The sequence below is a fragment of the Salvelinus sp. IW2-2015 genome, linkage group LG30, assembly GCF_002910315.2.
Source record: "Salvelinus sp. IW2-2015 linkage group LG30, ASM291031v2, whole genome shotgun sequence".
In the NCBI taxonomy this organism is placed as follows: domain Eukaryota; kingdom Metazoa; phylum Chordata; class Actinopteri; order Salmoniformes; family Salmonidae; genus Salvelinus; species Salvelinus sp. IW2-2015.
In genome coordinates this window covers 10,353,553-10,373,368 of record NC_036869.1, presented here as the reverse complement: position 1 = coordinate 10,373,368, position 19,816 = coordinate 10,353,553, and the positions used below count along the sequence as shown (strand labels likewise).

The 19,816-nt window shown below is 41.9% G+C and overlaps 1 protein-coding gene across 1 annotated transcript in view; it reads right to left on the bottom strand.

The window, feature by feature from the left end:
* The window catches only part of LOC111954984 (receptor-type tyrosine-protein phosphatase U), a 65,390-nt gene extending 51,524 nt beyond the window's left edge, over positions 1-13,866 (bottom strand). Inside the window, 4 exon segments of the mRNA XM_070436065.1 lie at positions 278-392; positions 594-772; positions 3,477-3,651; positions 13,782-13,866. Coding sequence (XP_070292166.1) covers positions 278-392; positions 594-772; positions 3,477-3,591 — 409 coding nt within the window. The 5' untranslated portion in view covers positions 3,592-3,651; positions 13,782-13,866.
* Between the last annotated feature and the right edge of the window lie 5,950 nt (positions 13,867-19,816).

Here is a 19,816-nt window from a genome sequence, read left to right as displayed (position 1 = left end):
ACACACCGGCTTCTAAAGAGGTACCTACATATATATCAGCCACTGAGCACTATAATCCACACACACATCCTCTCAACCGGTGGACAGCAGGCCATTAGAGTATGTGTTTGTATGTTGTTGTCCTGGTGTTATGGAGGATGTTATTATATGTGATCTCTCAGTGCCGTTCCTGAAGGGATGAATAACGTTGAAGGAATGGAATAGAACGGAGTAGAGTAGAACAGAATAGAACAGAAGCTAGGTTTGGGTTTAGACCTGTTCAGCCCCCTTAACTCACCTGCACACTTGGTCCTGCTGACCAGGGGGGGTCCAGGCGCCCCTGTGCCTCCCTCCCCTGGTCGGGTCAGTAAAACACTGATACGGTACTCTGTGTCCGGCTCCAGATGCCACACCTTACAATAGAGTAGAGGAGAAACATGTTTTCTATTATTTAGCAAAGACATGAATAGCATTTAAAATAAAATCAACGTTGATGTTTTTGTAATTGAGAGTTATTTAATAACAACCGTTTTTAAATAAGAACTTGTAATAATTCTTAACAATCAATGATTTTGCATGCATGCATATACACACACACACACACACACACACACCTTATAAGTGAGCGAGCCAACGCCATGTGTCTCCGACCATGGTGATTGGCTGGCGCGGTACTCGATCTCGCGACGGATCACGGGGCCGTCTCCCACGATGGAGTTTGTGTTGAGTTGGATGATCAGGTAGGTGGGGCCAGCCCGGAGCAGCTGGGGTGGAGCGATGGGGGTGGGYGGCACTGCCAGGGTGAAGGGGGASAGGAGRGGGTACAGTGTTATACAGAAGAGTTTTGAGTGACTGAGTGAGTGCATGCAGGAGTGTAGTGGAGGGTTACATTTWWWWWWWAAAWTAACCCTCTGGTACAGTGTGATGTTGTCATTTACAGTAGTATAACCTTTTATCTAACACAATATACAGTTAACGAGATAACTGAGACAATGCCCTAGTATTACTGTGTCTACAGTTTGTCAACTCCTCGTTTCTATCAGCAATGACATATAATGATAGAAACCCTAATCTATGTGAACCCTGCTCATTATAAAAACATCATCAGTTGCTGTCAAATGAACAGAGATACAAATGAAATACAATGATCCATAGTTGTACGGTTGTTTACCAGTGAGACTAATTAAAACAGTACAATACAGACACGTACAGTCCATCATCACTTTATGAATTTTTACAGAACGCAAAAAAAAAAAAAAAAGACGTCAGAATTTCAATAGAATAAGCAATAACTATCTTCTCTCGCACAGAAAAAAAGGGAAGTCAAGAGTTTTTCATGTTTCGCACGTTTCTTGTTTTATAATTTCCCTAGTGTTATTTCTGCTCGGCTAGAGCGTTGACTCACACAATCTTTTAATCACTTTCAGATTATGATTTCCGAGAGGCACTTGAAGGGAAGGGAATGTTTAATTTTCACCATAATGAACGTGAATTATTTGCATGAGTGATTGCGTGAGTAAAGCTGCCTGTCCTTTCAGCGTTAGACAAAGAGACACATACACACACGCACACWCACACGACCCTCATCAAGCGAGGACACCTCATTACAGCAACATGTAGAGGGAAAAACAATGTTTACACAATGACACAGAGAAAATGACATATAGATGTAAGAATACATCGCTTCCACAATATACAGGAGAGATATGAGAGACATTTTGTTAGTTCAGAACATATTTCCAATGTAAACTCGGCAAAAAAAGAAACGTCCCTTTTTCAGGACCCTGTCTTTCAAAGATAATTCGCAACACAATCCACAAATAATTTCACAGATCTTCATTGTAAAGTGTTTAAACACTGTTTTCCATGCTTGTTCAATTTAACCATTACAATTAATGAACATACACCTGGTGGAACTGTTGTTAAGACACTAACAGCTTACAGACGGTACGCAATTAAGGTCACAGTTATGAAAACTTAGGACACTAAAAAAGGCCTTTCTACTGACTCTGAAAACACCTAAAGAAAGATGCCCAGGGTCCCTGCTCATCTGCGTGAACGTGCCTTAGGCATGCTGCAAGGAGGCATGAGGACTGCAGATGTGGCCAGGGAAATAAATTGCAATGTCTGTACTGTGAGACCCTAAGACAACACTACAGGGAGACAGGATGGACAGCTTGATCGTCCTCGCAGTGGCAGAACACGTGTAACAACACCTGCACAGGATCGGTACATCCGAACATCACACCTGCGGGACAGGTACAGTATGGCAACACAACTGCCCGAGTTACACCAGGAACACACAATCCCTCCATCAGTGCTCAGACTGTCCGCCAATAGGCTGAGAGAGGCTGGACTGAGGGCTTGTAGGCCTGTTGTAGTAAGGCAAGTGGGCACAAAACCCACCGTCACTGTAACAGACAGGACTGGCAAAAAGTGCTCTTCACTGACGAGTCGTGGTTTTGTCTCACCAGGGGTGATGGTCGGATTCACGTTTATCGACGAAGGAATGAGCGTTCCCGAGGCCTGTACTCTGGAGCAGGATCGATTTGGAGGTGGAGGGTCCGTCATGGTCTGGGGCGGTGTGTCCCAGCATCATCGACTGAGCTTGTTGTCATTGCAGGCAATCTCAACGCTGTGTGTTACAGGGAGAACATCCTCCTCCCTCATGTGGTACCCTTCCTGCAGGCTCATCCTGACATGACCCTCCAGCATGACAAAGCCACCAGCCATACTGCTCGTTCTGTGAATGATTTCCTGCAAGACAAGGAATGTCAGTGTTCTGCCATGGCCGGCGAAGAGCCGGATCTCAATCCCATTGAGCACGTCTGGGAACTGTTGGATCGGAGGGTGAGGGCTAGGGCCATTCCCCCCAGAAATGTCTGGGAACTTGCAGGTGCCTTGGTGGAAGAGTGGGGTAACATCTCACAGCAAGAACTGGCAAATCTGGTGCAGTCCATGAGGAGGAGATGCACTGCAGTACTTAATGCAGCTGGTGGCCAAAACCAAATACTGACTGTTACTTTTGATTTTGACCCCCCTTTGTTCAGGGACACATTATTCCATTTCTGTTAGTCACATGTCTGTGGAACGTGTTCAGTTTATGTCTCAGTTGTTGAATCTTGTTAGTGTCATACAAATATTTATGCAGTGTATAAGTTTGCTGAAAATAAACGCAGTTTACAGTGAGAGGATGTTTTTTTTGCTGAATTCATGTGTGTGTGTGCATTTTAACATGTGTGTTTGTGCGTGTGATTGACTAAGGGTGCCAGTGAGTGAGTGCTTGTGTGCGCATGTCTCACATTAGGAGAAGCTGTTGGAAGTGGTTGGGTGGGGAAGGAGGTAGAACATACTGTATGGGGGAGGGCGTTAAGAGATCCCAGAATGGTAGCTAGGTGTCATGGTGGTTGGAGGTGTCATAGGGAGGTGGTGTGTGGTGCAGTGGTACAGGACTCCTTTCAATCAAAACCTGACTATACGGACTGGCCGTACTATACTTCTGACGATGAGCTCGGCAAAGTTAGACACAGCAGCTCCGCGGGTGTGCGACTCTGTGATGCAGCGATACAGGTCCTGCTCCCCTCTCTCAGCCGCCACCTGGAAGGTGGCCATCAGACGCTTGTGGCTCAGACGCTGGATAGAGGATGCCGCCACAACCACACCGTTACGACGCTGCAGAGAGAGAGGGAGCGAGAGAAAGTCATGCTAACTGAGCCATGCACAGGTGATCATGTTTACCTGTGTAGCCACCACCTTTGTCACTGCCACCAGAAATTCACAGTCACAGAGAGAGAGCGAGAGTTGGGTTAGCCAAACTGACCTATATAGATTGTGATGTTTATTATACTGTGTGGCCATGAGATATAGCCCTAAATAATAGGATTGTGAGTGGGAAGGAAGGAAGGAGACAGGGAAAAGATGAGAGAGAGATGAGGTATCGTGGGAGGTGGAGACATTGAATCAATTCTAAATATCACAGAGACCATCTTGGCATGGTGGGCTGCTGACAGAACAGCCACACMCATAGATATACACACACACACGCAGACAACTAGTGCTAATATGTGATAGCTCGATGCACACGAGCGCTCGGATCAACGAGGGGGACAGGAAATCACAACCCGTCGCCTGTCATACACACACACAAACTCAAAGCGTGAAGTTTTTCCAGGTGCAGACTATACGCTGCTCTGCTCTCAGAATAATGTAAGCAGGATGTTATATAAGCTAGCCCGTCACCTCGTTCTCTCCTGCTTTTCACCAGTAAGTGGCTTCGACAGCTGGAGTTGTGAATTGGTATTGGGGGGGGTTGTATTATTGGGTTAATCATTTCCATAAGCCCATAGTATGCTGGACCACATTTTCATTACTGTAGGTTATTGTATGCACAGACACAGGTGTGTGTGTGTGTTTGTTCAGCTATAAACCACAGCCCCATCACATCTCAATGTACATTCATTCAGTCAAAACAAACAGACAATCCTAAAGCTTGTTACAKAAATGAAACATACAGTATTAAACCTGTATGTCTTCCATCTCTCCCCCTCTCTTCCCCTTAGGCACATATCATACAATAATTATGAGTTTCCGTGGTAACTAATTCATTCAGGATTCCAATTGAACACAAACAAACGTCAACGTTGTCTAAAGATCTGAACAGAATCAGAAATAGAACAAGTACAACTCTCTGACAGAAGGACAAAAGACTGCAAGACAAAAAAAATATTAATTGAATAAGAATTCTTATGCAACAATTTGTTTATTTAAACAGACACATGAGAGCGGGGAAGTTAAGAGAGAGAGAACTCAGTAGGTCCAGAGAGCCACCTCACAGCAGAGGAGATCAAAGAGAAAGTAGCAATTAGTGTTGAGGAGAGTAACAGAGAGAAACACACACACACACACACACACAATTCCAGAGTTGAGGAGAGAAACAGGCAGAAACACATGGTGCTAAGGATCAAACAGCACCCTACACAGCTAATATAGAAACAGAACACTATAATGGGCTGAGGAAACGTCTTGTTGTTCCTGCTGTTAACCAATCCATGCTAACCTTCATGAGTACAGTGGGTTAGAGTCAGAGCAAACATTGGAATCTTGTTTGAACTGGGTAAACTGGGAGACGCTGTATGGTTAAACATACAGTATGTGTATTGTGTACAACATGTGTTCAGTCCAATATGGGTGATATGAGTCATAATACTGTCATGCATCCTTGTGAAAGAGATGTATTTCAACCAGTGTAGACCTGTTCATTATGGCGTTTTTTTGTAATATACAGTGCATTCAGAAAGTATTCAGACCCCTTCCCTTTTCCACATTTTGTTATGTTACAGCCTTATGTTACATTCCAAAATGGATTAAATATATTAATTCCCTCATCATTGTACACACAATACCCCAGAATGACGAAGGGAAAACAGGTTTTAAGACATTTTTGCAAATGTACTACAAATAAAAACAGAAATAGCTTATTAACATAAGTATTCAAACACTTTGCTATGAGACTTGAAATTGAGCTCAGGTTCATCCTGTTTCCATTGATTATTTTTGAGATGTTTCTACAACTTGATTGGAGTCCACCTGTGGTAAATTCAATTGATTTGACATGATTTGGAAAGGCACACACCTGTCTATAAAGTCCCACAGTTGACAGTGCATGTCAGAGCAAAAACCAAGCCATGAGGTCGAAAGAATTGTCCATAGAGCTCCGAGACAGGGTTGTGTCGAGGCACAGGTCTGGGGAAGGGTACCAAAAAATGTCTGCAGCATTGAAGGTCCGCAAGAAGACAGTGGCCTCCGCAAGAACACACCTACAATACACAGTGGCCTCCGTCATTCTTAAATGGAAGAAGTTTGTAACCACRAAGACTCTTCCTAGAGCTGGCCGCCCGGACAAACTGAGCAATCGGGGGAGAATGGCCTTGGTCAGGGAGGTGACCAAGAACCTGATGGTCACTCTGACAGAGCTCCAGAGTTCCTCTGTGGAGATGGGAGAACCTTCCAGAAGGACAACCATCTGTGCAGCACTCCACCAATCAGGCCTTTATGGTAGAGTGGCCAGACAGAAGTCACTCCTCAGTAAAAGGCACATGGCAGCCCGCTTGGAGTTTGCCAAAAGGCACCTAAAGAACTCTCAGACCATGAAAAACAAGATTCTCTGGTCAGATGAAACCAAGCTTGAACTCTTTGGCCTGAATGCCAAGCATCACATCTGGAGGAAACCTGGCACCATCCCTACGGTGAAGCATGGTGGTGGCAGCATCATGCTGTGGGGATGTTTTTCAGCGACAGGGACTGGGAACTAGTCAGGATCAAGGGAAATATGAATGGAGCAAAGTACAGAGCGAGATCCTTGATGAAAACCTGCTCCAGAGCGCACAGAAGCTCAGACTGGGGCGAAGGTTCACCTTCCAACGGGACAACAACCCTAAGCACACAGCAAAGACAATGCAAGAGTGACTTCGAAATAAGTCTCTGAATGTCCTTGAGTGGCCCAGCCAGAGCCCAGACTTGAACCCGATCGAACATCTCTGGAGAGACCTGAATAAAGCTGTGCAGCAACGTTCCCCATCCAACTTGACAGAGCTTGAGAGTATCTGCAGAGAAGAATGGGAGAAATTCACCAAATACAGGTGTGCCAAATTTGTAGTGTCTTACCCAAGAAGCCTCAAGGCTGTTATTGCTGCCAAAGGTGCTTCAACAAAGTACTGAGTAAAGGGTCTGAATACTTATGTAAATGTGATATTTTATTTACTTTTTAAATACATATGCAAAAAGTTCTAATAACCTATTTTTGGTTTGTCATTATGGGGAATTGTGTGTAGATTGATGGGGGGGACAATTTAATCAATTTTAGAATAAAGCTGTAACATAACAAAATGTGGGCAGGTTTTCATGCCCTAACCCATCTGGACAAGAGGAATACCTATGTAAGAATGCTGTTCATCGACTACAGCTCAGCATTTAACACCATAGTGCCTTTCAAACTCGTCATTAAGCTCGAGACCCTGGGTCTCGACCCCGCCCTGTGCAACTGGGTCCTGGACTTTCTGACGGGCCACCCCCAGGGGGTGAGGGTAGGTAACAACATCTCCACCCTGCTGATCCTCAACACTGGGGCCTCACAAGGGTGCGTTCTCAGCCCTCTCCTGTACTCCTGTCGGGCTGTATCACCGCCTGGTATGGCAACTGCTCCGCCCACAACCGCAAGGCTCTCCAGACGGTAGTGAGGTCTGCACAACGCATCACCGGGGGCAAACTACCTGCCCTCCAGGACACCTACACCACCCGCTGTCACGAGAAGGCCAAAAAGATCACCAAGGACAACAACTACCCAAGCCACTGCCTGTTCTATCTCAAGGCCATCAGACTGTTAAACAGCCATCACTAACATTGAGTGGCTGCTGCCAATATACTGACTCAAATCTCTAGCCACTTTAATAATAAAAAATTGGATGTAATAAATGTATCACTAGTCACTTTAAACAATGCCACTTTATAAAATGTTTACATACCCTACATTACTCATCTCATATGTATATACTGTACTCTATACCATCTACTGCATCCTGCCTATGCCGTTCGGCCATCGCTCATCCATATATTTATATGTACATATGCTTATTCATTCCTTTACACTTGTGTGTATAAGGTAGTTGTTGTGAAATTGTTAGATTACTTGTTAGATATTACTGCATGGTCGAAACTAGAAGCACAAGTATTTCACTACACTCACATTAACATCTGCTAACCATGTGTATGTGACCAATAAAATTTGATTTGATTTGAAAAAGTCAAAGGATCTGAATACTTTCCGAATACACTGCATATACAATGAGTATAAAAAAACATTAAGGACACCTGCTCTTTCCATGACAGACTGACCAAGTGAATGCAGGTGAAAGCTATGATCCCCTATTGATGTCACTTGTTAAATCCACTTCAATCAGTGTTGATGAAGAGGAGGAGACAGGTTAAAGAAGGATTTTCAAGCCTTGAGACAATTGAGACATGGATTGTGTATATGTGCTATTCAGAGGGTGAATGGGGAAGACAAAAAATGTAAGTGCCTTTGAACGGGGTATGGTAGTAGGTGCCAGGCGCACCAGTTTGTGTCAAGAACTGCAATTCGGCTGGGGTTTTACATTTACATTTAAGTCATTTAGCAGACGCTCTTATCCAGAGTTTTCACACTCAACAGTTTCCCGTGTGTATCAAGAAAGATCCACCAACCAAAGGACATCCAGCCAACTTGACAACTGTGGGAAGCATTGGAGTCAACATGGCCAGCATCACTGTGAAACGCTTTTGAAACCTTGTAGAGTCAAAATAATTAACATAAACACATTTACCATCTCCTGGTTTCCACACATAGCCTACAAGCCACTGACGTTTGGAACATCTACAATTTAAAATGTCTAATAAATCCATGTATTATAGCCTACACCATCATAATAAATCAATGATATATTTTAGACAGGTCTAAAGAAACATGATATGAAGAAAATGCAGTCTATTTCAGAAGAACAGAAGAGCATAATCTGAGTTGTCCTTATGTTAGGTCCTGACCTGCTATGCCATTTAGCTGTGGGCTACACCAGTTCATTTAGCAAACAAGATTTTCTTAGAATTCTGTGATATTATTTTATAAGAATACAATTGAACATAGCTGAATAAAATAGAAAGTTAGAATATAGAATATTAGAATATTAGAATAGAATAGAATATTTTCTCCAAATGATTTGAGGGAGTGCGCACAAGCTGCTATTCTGTGTTGAGAGGTTAACAAAGAAATAGGTACTCCTATATGCTTAATTTATATTATTTGTTGGGCTATATGTTTTGATTGTAAATCAAATTTTATATACACATATTTAGCAGATGTTACTGCAGGTGTATGCTATTTCCTAGTTCCAACAGTGCAGTAAAATCGAACAACACAAAACAAATCACTCCTGATTCCTGCTTAGAAGCAACAATTAAAACAGGAAGCACCAGTGACTCGGTCTATAAAAAAAGTGGTCAGATGAAGCAAATGCTAAATGACAGGACTGTTTTGCTAGCATAGACTGGAATATGTTCCGGGATTCTTCCGATGGCATTGAGGAGTACACCACATCAGTCACTGGCTTTATCAATAAGTGCATCGAGGAAGTCGTCCCCACAGTGACTGTACACACATACCCCAACCAGAAGCCATGGATTACAGGCAACATTCGCACTGAGCTAAAGGGTAAAGCTGCCGCTTTCAAGGAGAGGGACTCTAACCCGGAAGCTTATAAGAAATCATGCTATGCCCTGCGACGAACCATCAAACAGGCAAAGCGTCAATACAGGACTAAGATCGAATCGTCCTACACCGGCTCCGACACTAGTCGGATGTGGTAGGGCTTGCAAACAATTAATAACTACAAAGGGAAGCACAGCCGAGAGCTGCCCAGTGACACGAGCCTACCAGACGAGCTAAATAACGTCTATGCTCGCTTCGAGGCAAGTAACACTGAAACATGCATGAGCGCATCAGCTGTTCCCGGATGACTCTGTGATCAAGCTCTCTGCAGCCGATGTGAGTAAGACCATTAAACAGGTCAACATTCACTAGGCAGCAGGGCTAGACGAATTACAAGGACATGTACTCCGAGCATGCGCTGACCAACTGGCAAGTGTCTTCACTGACATTTTCAATCTCTCCCTGTCTGAGTCTGCAATACCAACATGTTTCAAGCAGACCACCATAGTCTCTGTGCCCAAGAACACAAAGGTAACCTGCATAAATTAATACCGACCCGTAGCACTCATGTCTGTAGCCATGAAATGCTTTGAACGAGAGCTCACAGTCCTCGGGAGCGGCCCGTGTCGGCAGCACTGTGGTATCCTCAAAGCGGACGAGGAAGGTGTATTCGATCATATTCCCAGTCACCTTCCTGTGGTTAAATACGGTGGTTCGCACATTCAGTTTTGCACGAATGCTGCCATCTATCGATGGTTTTTGATTTGGGTAGGTTTTAATAGTCACAGTGGGAACAACATCGCCTATACACTTCCTGATGAACTCAGTCACCATGTCAGTGTATACGTCAATTCTTATTCTCAGAGACAACCCAGAACATATCCCAGTCCGCGTGATCAAAACAATCTTGAAGCATGGACTCCGATTGGTCAGACCAGGGTTGAATAGACCTTAGCACGGTTACTTTCTGTTTGAGTATCTGCCTATAATGGTGGAGCAGAATGGAATCGTGACCTGATTTGCCAAAGGGAGGGCAGGGGAGGGCCTTGTAGCCCATCCGGAAGGGAGAGTAACAATAGTCAAGAGATTTTGAAGTACGACTACTACAGGCAATGTGTTGATAGAACTTTGGCAGCGTTTTCCTCAGATTTGCTTTGTTAAAGTTCCCAGCTACAATAAATGCAGCCTCGGGATATGTTGCACATCACAAGCTCATGCGCTCTCATGAAGTGTTTGACTTGATTTTTTAACACATTTGAACTGATGTCAGAGTGATTGAAGGYACAATATAGTGCTGAGTACCAGGCAGTTAGCAAGTTTGGTAGACTACAAATGACCATCAGTAGCATCAGAGTGCAGTTTTTGGAGAAGCCTAATTACCGTGACTAAGCGGTCACGTGGAATTTGACTGCGGTCATGACTCGTGACCGCCAGTGTGGCAGTAATACAGTCACCGCAACAGCCCTAGGTGTTCATAATGTTTGGTATTTTCCGTGTATACAGTTGAAGTCGGACGTTTACATACACTTAGGTTGGAGTCATTAAAACTCGTTTTTCAATCACTCCACAAATTTCTTGTTAACAAACTACAGTTTTGGCAAGTCGGTCAGGACATCTACTTTGTGCATGACACACGTAATTTTCCCAACAATTGTTTACAGACAGATTATTTCACTTATAATTCACTGTATCACGATTCCAGTGGGTCAGAAGTACACCAAGTTGACTGTGCCTTTAAACAGCTTGGAAAATTCCACAAAATGATGTCATGGCTTTAGAAGCTTCTGTTAGGCTAATTGACATAATTTGAGTCAATTGGAGGTGTACCTGTGAATGTATTTCAAGGCCTACCTTCAAACTCAGTGCCTCTTTGCTTGACATCAAGGGAATTCATTAATTAGTACCTGCAAAACACCAGTCTCAACGTCAACAGTGAAGAGGCGACTCCGGGATGCTGGCCTTCTAGGCAGAGTCCATTGTCTGTGTTAATCTTTTATTTTATTGGCCAGTCTGAGATATGGCTTTTTCTTTGCAACTCTGCCTAGAAGGCCAGCATCCCGGAGCCACCTCTTCACTGTTGACGTTGAGACTGGTGTTTTGCGGGTACTATTTAATGAAGCTGCCAGTTGTGGACTTGTGAGGCGTCTGTTTCTCAAACTAGACACTCTAATGTACTTGTCCTCTTGCTCAGTTGGGCACTGGAGCCTCCCACTCCTCTTTCTATTCTGGTTAGAGCCAGTTTGTGCTGTTCTGTGAAGGGAGTAGTACCCAGCGTTGTATGAGATCTTCAGTTTCTTGGCAATTTCTCACATAGAATAGCCTTCATTTCTCAGAACAAGAATAGACTGACGAGTTTCAGAAGAAAGTTCTTTGTTTCTGGCCATTTTGAGCCTGTAATRGAACCAACAAATGCTGATGCTCCAGATACTCAACTAGTCTAAAGAAGGCCAGTTTTATTGATTCTTTAATCTGCACAATAGTTTTCAGCTGTGCTAACATAATTACAAAATGATTTTCTAATGATCAATTGGCCTTTTAAAATGATAAACTTGGATTAGCTAACACAACGTGCCYTTGGAACACAGAAGTGATGGTTGCTGATAATGGTCCTCTGTACACCTACGTAGATATTTCATAAAAAATATGCCGTTTCCAGCTACAATAGTCATTTACAACATTAACAATGTCTACACGGTATTTCTGATCAATTTTATGTTATTTTAAATGGAGAAAAAAAATGTGCTTTTCTTTCAAAAACAAAGACATTTCTAAGTGACCCCAAACTTTTGAACGGTAGTATATATAGATAGTATAATTTAAAATGTCCATACAAGTGTGGTTAATTTGTCTACATTTTACTGTTTAAAATGATATTGTTCAAAACAAGCTGCAGTTAACTACTGCTCTGCCATCAGCAGCTCCAGGCATTTGGCTGGCCGCCCAGGCTTGGATTCCATTGCCAGCTATTTGGGGCGACTACAGCACTGATATTGCAGAATTTCATCACATGATTTTCACAGCACAAAGTAAATGGACTGTCCTGGGGCGTTGAAATGAATGCACAGGTCTTCTGGGTCTGCTCGATCAGGTACTGAACAGATGGCGCTAAAGAGTAAATTACAATAATCATGACAGTCATTGGTTGCCTGAGACCTGAACCAGACAGTCACACCCATCAACAATCAAAGGACAGAGGGATACACCAGTTAAAACATTTGTTGCAGATCTGGTATTTCCAACAACAAAAAAACATGGCTCTGTGCCCAATTTTGAACACTGCAATTAGATGCTAGCTATTGGACACAAGCTACCGGCAAACTAGCATACCAGTAGCTAGCTTGCTAGCTTGCCTGCCAATCAAGTCTTACTAAGGTCACTGGCGAGCTCATCATGCTTGTGACATTATGCTAGCTAGCTATCCCCAGTTAGATCATTTGTTTCACTTGTCGCTTGTGTGATTATTGCATTTTCCCTGTGCTTGTGTCACCGATGCACTCGGGAGCTGGCTGCGTGCTCTTCGTTCTCAAAATATAACTTTTGGTCATCAAAACAGTGGCAGCATGTGCGACAGTGGTGATTCTATTTTAATATGCAAAAGTGAAATAGGTCTATCTATGCTGTCATTCAAATGCACAGATCACTTTATATATTGTCTCAAGGAAACAACCGTTCTGTGTTTGGGCCTGGTTGAGTGTGAGACTGTGTTTGTGTCTCTCTGTATCTGTGTCAGAAAACTACAACGAGGATAAAAACAAATGTTAGGTTTTGGATACAAAATACTTCAATACAGAAGAAAGGAAGAGGAGGAGAGGAGATGGAAAGAAAAAGGAGGAAATCACAGGGGACGGAACACTATGAACACAGAGATCTAATTAGCAAAGCGTCTTCTTGCGTCCTTCTTTCCTCGTCTAACATTTCAATAGCACTTAGTACAAGTACAAGCTTCAAGGATACAGAGGGAAAGTGGAGGTTTTCAGACAACTAATATTAGCTTCAATTCATGCAGCAGAAATTGAAACCTTTCTGAGTTTTGAGCGATTACTTTATGGAGGAATATGACTAACTATCAGCTAGCAAATCAAAAAGCCACACAAACAGCTGATGCCATTAATTAGTTATAGCTAGTCTATATGCAGGGACTCGGCCCTCTGTGTTTGATGACGTCATTATGCTGGGTCTATCTTTAATCCACTGAAGTACTCGTATATATCAGACCTCGTAGAAAGAACAGAGCTCTTATTAAGCAGGGATCCTTAATGGTGAAACAGCCACGTCCGTTTGTGATATTACAACAACAAAGAAGTAATTGCAAACAACGAACACTGTTTTTTTTCCCTCTGACATCATTATACACGCAGTAGAACAGCAGCATGTGTACTGCCAAAAAACTATTCCCACGATGCACAAAGCTCCCCAGCTCTGCTTCGTCAACAAAGCCAGAAGAATAGCATAAGACCAGGGCAATCAGTCTGTACTCTCTCCTCCAGCAGGAACGCCTCTGTTTATGTGGTCTTTCCAGTGGCCATGCCCGCAAGCATGTACGCACATACGCAGACACATACATTACCTCCAGTAGGAAGGGTTCTGTCTCTGTAGTTTTGCCCGTGGCGACACACTGGAAGGTGGCATTCTGCCCTGCATTGACCTCCACATCCCCCAGCCGAGAGAAGTGGGGAACCTTGTCTGTATAGAGAAATAAAGAGAGTGAGAGAGATCCTCTGTGATACTGATGCACTGACAGATCATTACTATCATATTAATACACACTCATGCACACATTAGGAACACAGTCAACACACACAGAGGACGAGGTCATCAGTGCAGCACAGCTCTCCAAGCCTTGCCTGTGGGCTGTGACTTCACGAAGACACTGGCTGCTCGACCAAACTTAGTTTCCCCTCTCAGAGTTCTGCAGTATGTGAGAAGACTTTCCCTCTCTGTGCACAGACATCAGTGCCTGCAGTACAACTGTAGGCATTGCTCTTATGGAAGTACACGTACAGTACACTTATAAGAACAGCTATAYAAAATGTTTTTCGACAGGTGAACATCACTTTAGCGTTATTCTGTGTTCTATCCCCTCCTAACAGTTCAGGTTCACTCTTAGGCAACATTTCTCCCCTAGTAAAGACTGAAGGAAAATGTACACTGATAAACATCATACAAAAGAAATTCCAAGAAAAACTCAATGTAGAGACTGTGGTGGTACTCCTGTTGTCTCCATAGCCTAGCTCTTCTACCGCCTCACTGTACCAAAGAGCTAGCTAGCTGTAATAACACCTTGTATTGTGTGCTTTGTGTTGCATAGAAATAGAAGAAGCTGGTTAGAACACACTAGTCAAGTAAAGAACCTGTAGATAATTGTGTCTTACAGTATCTGAAATCACAGGGATTTAACTTGATGGATTTACGGTGGCAAGAAAAAGTATGTGAACCCTTTGAAACTACCTGAATTTCTGCCTAAATTGGTCATACAATTTGATCTGACCTTCATCTAGGTCACAACAATAGACAAACACAGTCTGCTTAAACTAATAACACACAAACAAGTCTACGTTTTCATGTCTTTATTGAACACACCGTGTAAAAATTCACAGTGCAGGTGGAAAAAGTATGTGAACCCTTGGATTTAATAACTGGTTGACCCTCCTTTGGCAGCAATAACCTTAACCAAACATTTTCTGTAGTTGCGAACCAGACCTGCACAARGGTTAGGAGGAATTTTGGACCATCCCTCTTTACAAAACTGTTTCAGTTCAGCAATATTCTAGGGATGTCTGGTGTGAACTGCTCTCAAGGTCATACCACAGCATCTCGATCGGGTTGAGCTCAGGACTCTGACTGGGCCACTCCAGAAGGTGTATTTCCTTCTGTGGTAGCCATTCTTGATTTACTTCTGTGTTTTGGGTCGTTGTCCTGTTGCATCACCCAACTTCTTTTGAGCTTCAATTGGCGGACAGATAGCCTAACATTCTCTTACAAAATGTATTGATAAACTTGGGAATTCATTTCCGTCGATGATAGCAAGCTGTCCAGGCCCTGAGGCAGCAAAGCAGCCCCAAACCATGATGCTCCCTCCACCATACTTTACAGTTGGGATGAGGTTTTGATGTTGGTATGCTGTGCCTTTTCTTCTCCACACATAGTGTTGCGTGTTCCTACCAAACAACTCAACTGTAGATTCATCTGTCCACAGAATATTTTGCCAGTAGCGCTGTGGAACATCCAGGTGCACATTTGCAAACTTCAGACGTGCAGCAATGTTTTTTTTGGACAGCATTGGCTTCTTCCGTGGTGTCCTCCCATGAACACCATTCCTGTTTAGTGTTTTGCGTATCGAAGACTAGTCAACAGAGATGTTAGCATGTTCCAGAGATTTCTGTAAGTCTTTAGCTGACACTCTAGGATTCTTCTTAATCTCACTGAGCATTCTGCACTATGCTCTTGCAGTCATCTTTGCAGGACGGCCACTCCCTGGGAGAGTAGCAACAGTGCTGAACTTTCTCCATTTACAGACAATTTGTCTTATCATGGACTGATGAACATCAAGGCTTTTAGAGACACTTTTGTAACCCATTACAGCTTTAGGCAAGTCAACTGTTCCTAATCCTAGGTGTTCTGAGATATCTTTTGTTCGAGGTATGGTTCACATCAGGCAATGCTTCTTGTGAATAGCAAACTCAAATTTTGTGAGTGTTTTTTATAGGGCAGGGCAGCTCTAAACAACATCTCCAATCTCGTCTCATTGATTGGACTCCAGGTTAGCTGACTCCTGACTCCAATTAGCTTTTGGAAAAGTCATTAGCCTTGGGGTTCACATACTTTCCCCAACCTATACTGTGAATGTTTAAATTATGTATTCAATATAGACAAGAAAAATACAATAATGTGTGTGTTATTAGATTAAGCATACTATGTTTGTCTATTGTTGTGACTTAGATGAAAATCAGATCAAATTTGATGACCAATTTATGCAGAAATCCAGGTAAATGTAAAGGGTTCATATACTTTTTCTTGCCACGCACTTGTCAAACTGGAGTTCTTCTAAGATCCTCAAAGATCCTCTAAGAACCTTAGGGTTCTTGGCAATGAAAAACAGCCCCAAAATGTTCTTCAAAAAACTTGAGCAGGTGGGGTTCATCGATGGAACCCCCATTGTTGRTGGAGTTCTTCGGGGAACTWCGCAATTGCAACTGAAAACGCTCGTGCCAAGTTTAAATGCGACAACAGTTAAAAATGTAAGTTGGGTTGATGTTCGGCTCTGAATATGTATCAAAATAATTTATAAAATAATTCTGTGAATAGCTTCCATAACGTTACTATAGCTTTAGTTCAGAAGAATTAATGCAAATATTAGAAAGCCGGGTTAGACCGTTGGCGTTGTATGAGCTACAGTACAGTAACGTCAGCTAGCTAGCTAACGTTCTATCTACGCAGAACTAGGTTTGTATTATTTTCTGAACTATATTCTGCCCCATATATTGTATATAGTTTCCATAAAGCCAACATGACTTTAACGTTAGTTTCCAATCTAGAGCAGTTTTCACTTGTGTGAGAATGAACGTTAGCTTCGTTGACGTTAGCTAGCTAACTAACTAACCAACTAACCAATTAACTAACTAAGGACGGGGACCTGTCCAGAAGAGACGTTACAACAATCTGAATCGTCAATGGAGTGCTTCCTCTTTATATAGCCAGCTACAGCATGCAATACTATTATGAATACTATTATGAATACTATTATGAATACTATTATGAATACTATTATGCCCTTCAGAATCCAAGCACAGTATTGCCACGCAGCAAAATGTTGCGTATAATCTTTCAAGTCAGCCTGATAAAATATTGAACAATGTGGGTACAAAGATAGCTTGAAATGTGATATTAGGCCTGTATGGCAGTACTTTTACTGTATGGCAGTACTGTATTGGCTCGTGCTTTCTCCAATATGTTCTTCTATTTTGCATTCAATTGTATGTCGATGTCATTTATCTTTCAATATTTATTTAATATATATATATTTTATTAGATGCTTGTAAGGCTATTCTTTGACACATTTTCTCTTCCTTTGAAATTCTTATAGGACAGAACATGGACACAATGCAATTGGGATCAAGAAGAAGGTATGGATATGTTGTAGGACAGCTGCATTTGAAGTGTACATTTAACCTACATAGCAGTCCATACAACTGAAATGTATTATCATACAAAAGTGTGAAAATAATATTTTCAGATCTCCTCAGAAATGAATGAAGTCTATGGAATGGATATAGACAAAAAGAGAATTCAAGGACTAACAGAGGTAGAGAGACGAGGCAGGGGTGAGGACATCATCCTGCTATTTCCACAGTCCCTGAAGGACAATACAGAAGAGGTATTTGCTCTTATTCCTTCCCTTTCTCTAATGTATAAAGCTACAGTTGAACATTTGTTATGTTCTTTGTTAATTGTACATGTATGAATCTTTTCTTACTTTTCCCCACTCCTTTATTGCACATCAGCGGAAATCCATTTCAACATGAAATCACGCTGGCCTTTGATGGGGAGAACATCCACGGCCTAGAGGACGTCCTCATGGGACTTGGGGCTCTGCTAGGGCTGTATTTTTTATTTTCAGTTACATTTCCCAAAAATGTCAGAAAAACACTTATATTCTTAAGTTGCTGTGTTCTGGGGATAAGAGAAGTTGGGGTGGTCATAAAGATAGCAAACTTCCTAACCTAACTAAGTGGTTGTTGGGCAAGTGGTTGTTGGACACACACACACTAAAGCAAAACAATCTGTATTTAGCATCAAGTCTACAATATTGTTAGTTTACCTATGATTCATTTTTAATGTATGTTGTTTTTATTGTACATCATTATTTTATTTAAAAAAGCACTATACAAAGTAAATGTATWATTTGTTATGGTCTGACATGTCTGCAGAAATCTTGCAATTTTGTTTTGTTTGGTAAATTGTTTTGTAAATATTAATTTACATTTGTGGTGCCACTAAATAAACAATTAATTATTTAAATCAATATTGTTAATATTGTTATTATTATAAAAATATTTGTTTATAATGGAGGGAGGGAGGTAAAAAAAATGAACCCCAAAAGGTTCTTTGAGGAACCATTCGGGTTCCCCCACAGTTTAAATTTGAAGAACCCCTAAAGGATACTCCAGGAGCCTTTACTTTTTAGAGTGCACTGTAACTAACCTGTACGAGGCCCTGTCAAACTTCTTTGAAAGGCTACAATGATCTCAGTGGGTTCTGCCTCAGCTATACAATGGGGAAAAACTCCATAATGGTTCTATCTGTCATCCTTCTATAAAAGCTGGCTATTACATACCTGCAGTCTGCTCTGCTTTAGCCTTAACCCTTCCCTTATGTTGTGGGACAAGTTATTCATCACAAAAATAATATTGAACATGTTTTTTTCACCACGACCCTTCATCTAGTCCTCAAGGTAGGGGTAATAACCTTGAAAATGTAATTTAAAAAATACTCTGTACTTGACCTGCAATTTGACCTTGACCTTTGTTCTAGAGACAATGGTCTTCTGTGCAGTAAAGGTCTAACTATGACTATCAKAAGGGATGTAAGTATGTTTTCCCTGTGATGTTCAGAGGCCGAGGGACAGTGATCTGGAGGTTGGCTATAAATTAGCTAAAAATGTAATGTCATAAAATTTGATAATTTGATTGATTTATTACTCCTGTATCAAACATTTGACTTTACATTTTTATCAGTTGGGTCTATCAACTCAGCAAAAACAGTATATAAAATAGGACATCCTCAGCTACTGGAAATACATTGTGGGAGGTTAAAATAATTATATTTATGATTTTGCTGTACTTACTGTAATGGGTCAAATTTACACAGAACATCATCCGTGTATAGCGTTTTGGAATGTAATGGAAGGGTTAAGGTACTTGGGTTATTGCCTACTTGAGATGTTAGATTCAACTTAGTGAAAAACGTTTTAATTTTTTTTATACTATTCTGTCTGGCTAATGCATTACAGTTACGAAATCATTGAAGTACACCCATAATATCTTTCAAAATGTTTCCAGTGATTTACCTTGAGCTGATGCTAGGTCTATACTATGGCAACAATGGTATTCTCTGGTGAGCTTGTAAGTACAGTAGGAACTCAAGAGGAAAAGGCTGTCAGGCTGAAACACTAGTAGCACAGAAACAAAAAGTGGTACTCTTTCAGTGGGGAATGACTTTAAAATAAGACTGTATTATGACGGTCATTTCCTGAACAAAAAAGAGAGAGAGAGAGAAGATGGGAAAGAGGAGGAGAGGAAGAGAGAGACACTCCTCTGTACACATGACACTCCTATCATGAGTCTCCATGGAAACGGAGACTCTTTTTTTCTCTTTGGCTCCAATAAGCGCAGGGAGGGACGAGCTGCAGCTGAATTGATTTCTGCACGTAGTTGGTAGTCTTTCAGCAAACACACACACAATCCCAGCCTTGGCACTAATGTTTAATGGAGAATCCATATAGTTTCATGGGCATATGTTAAACCTTTAAAACACACCAAGGAGTAAGAACGGTAAGTAAGGTTTCACACCACATAATGGCCCCTATCTGTTTAGTAGGTTATT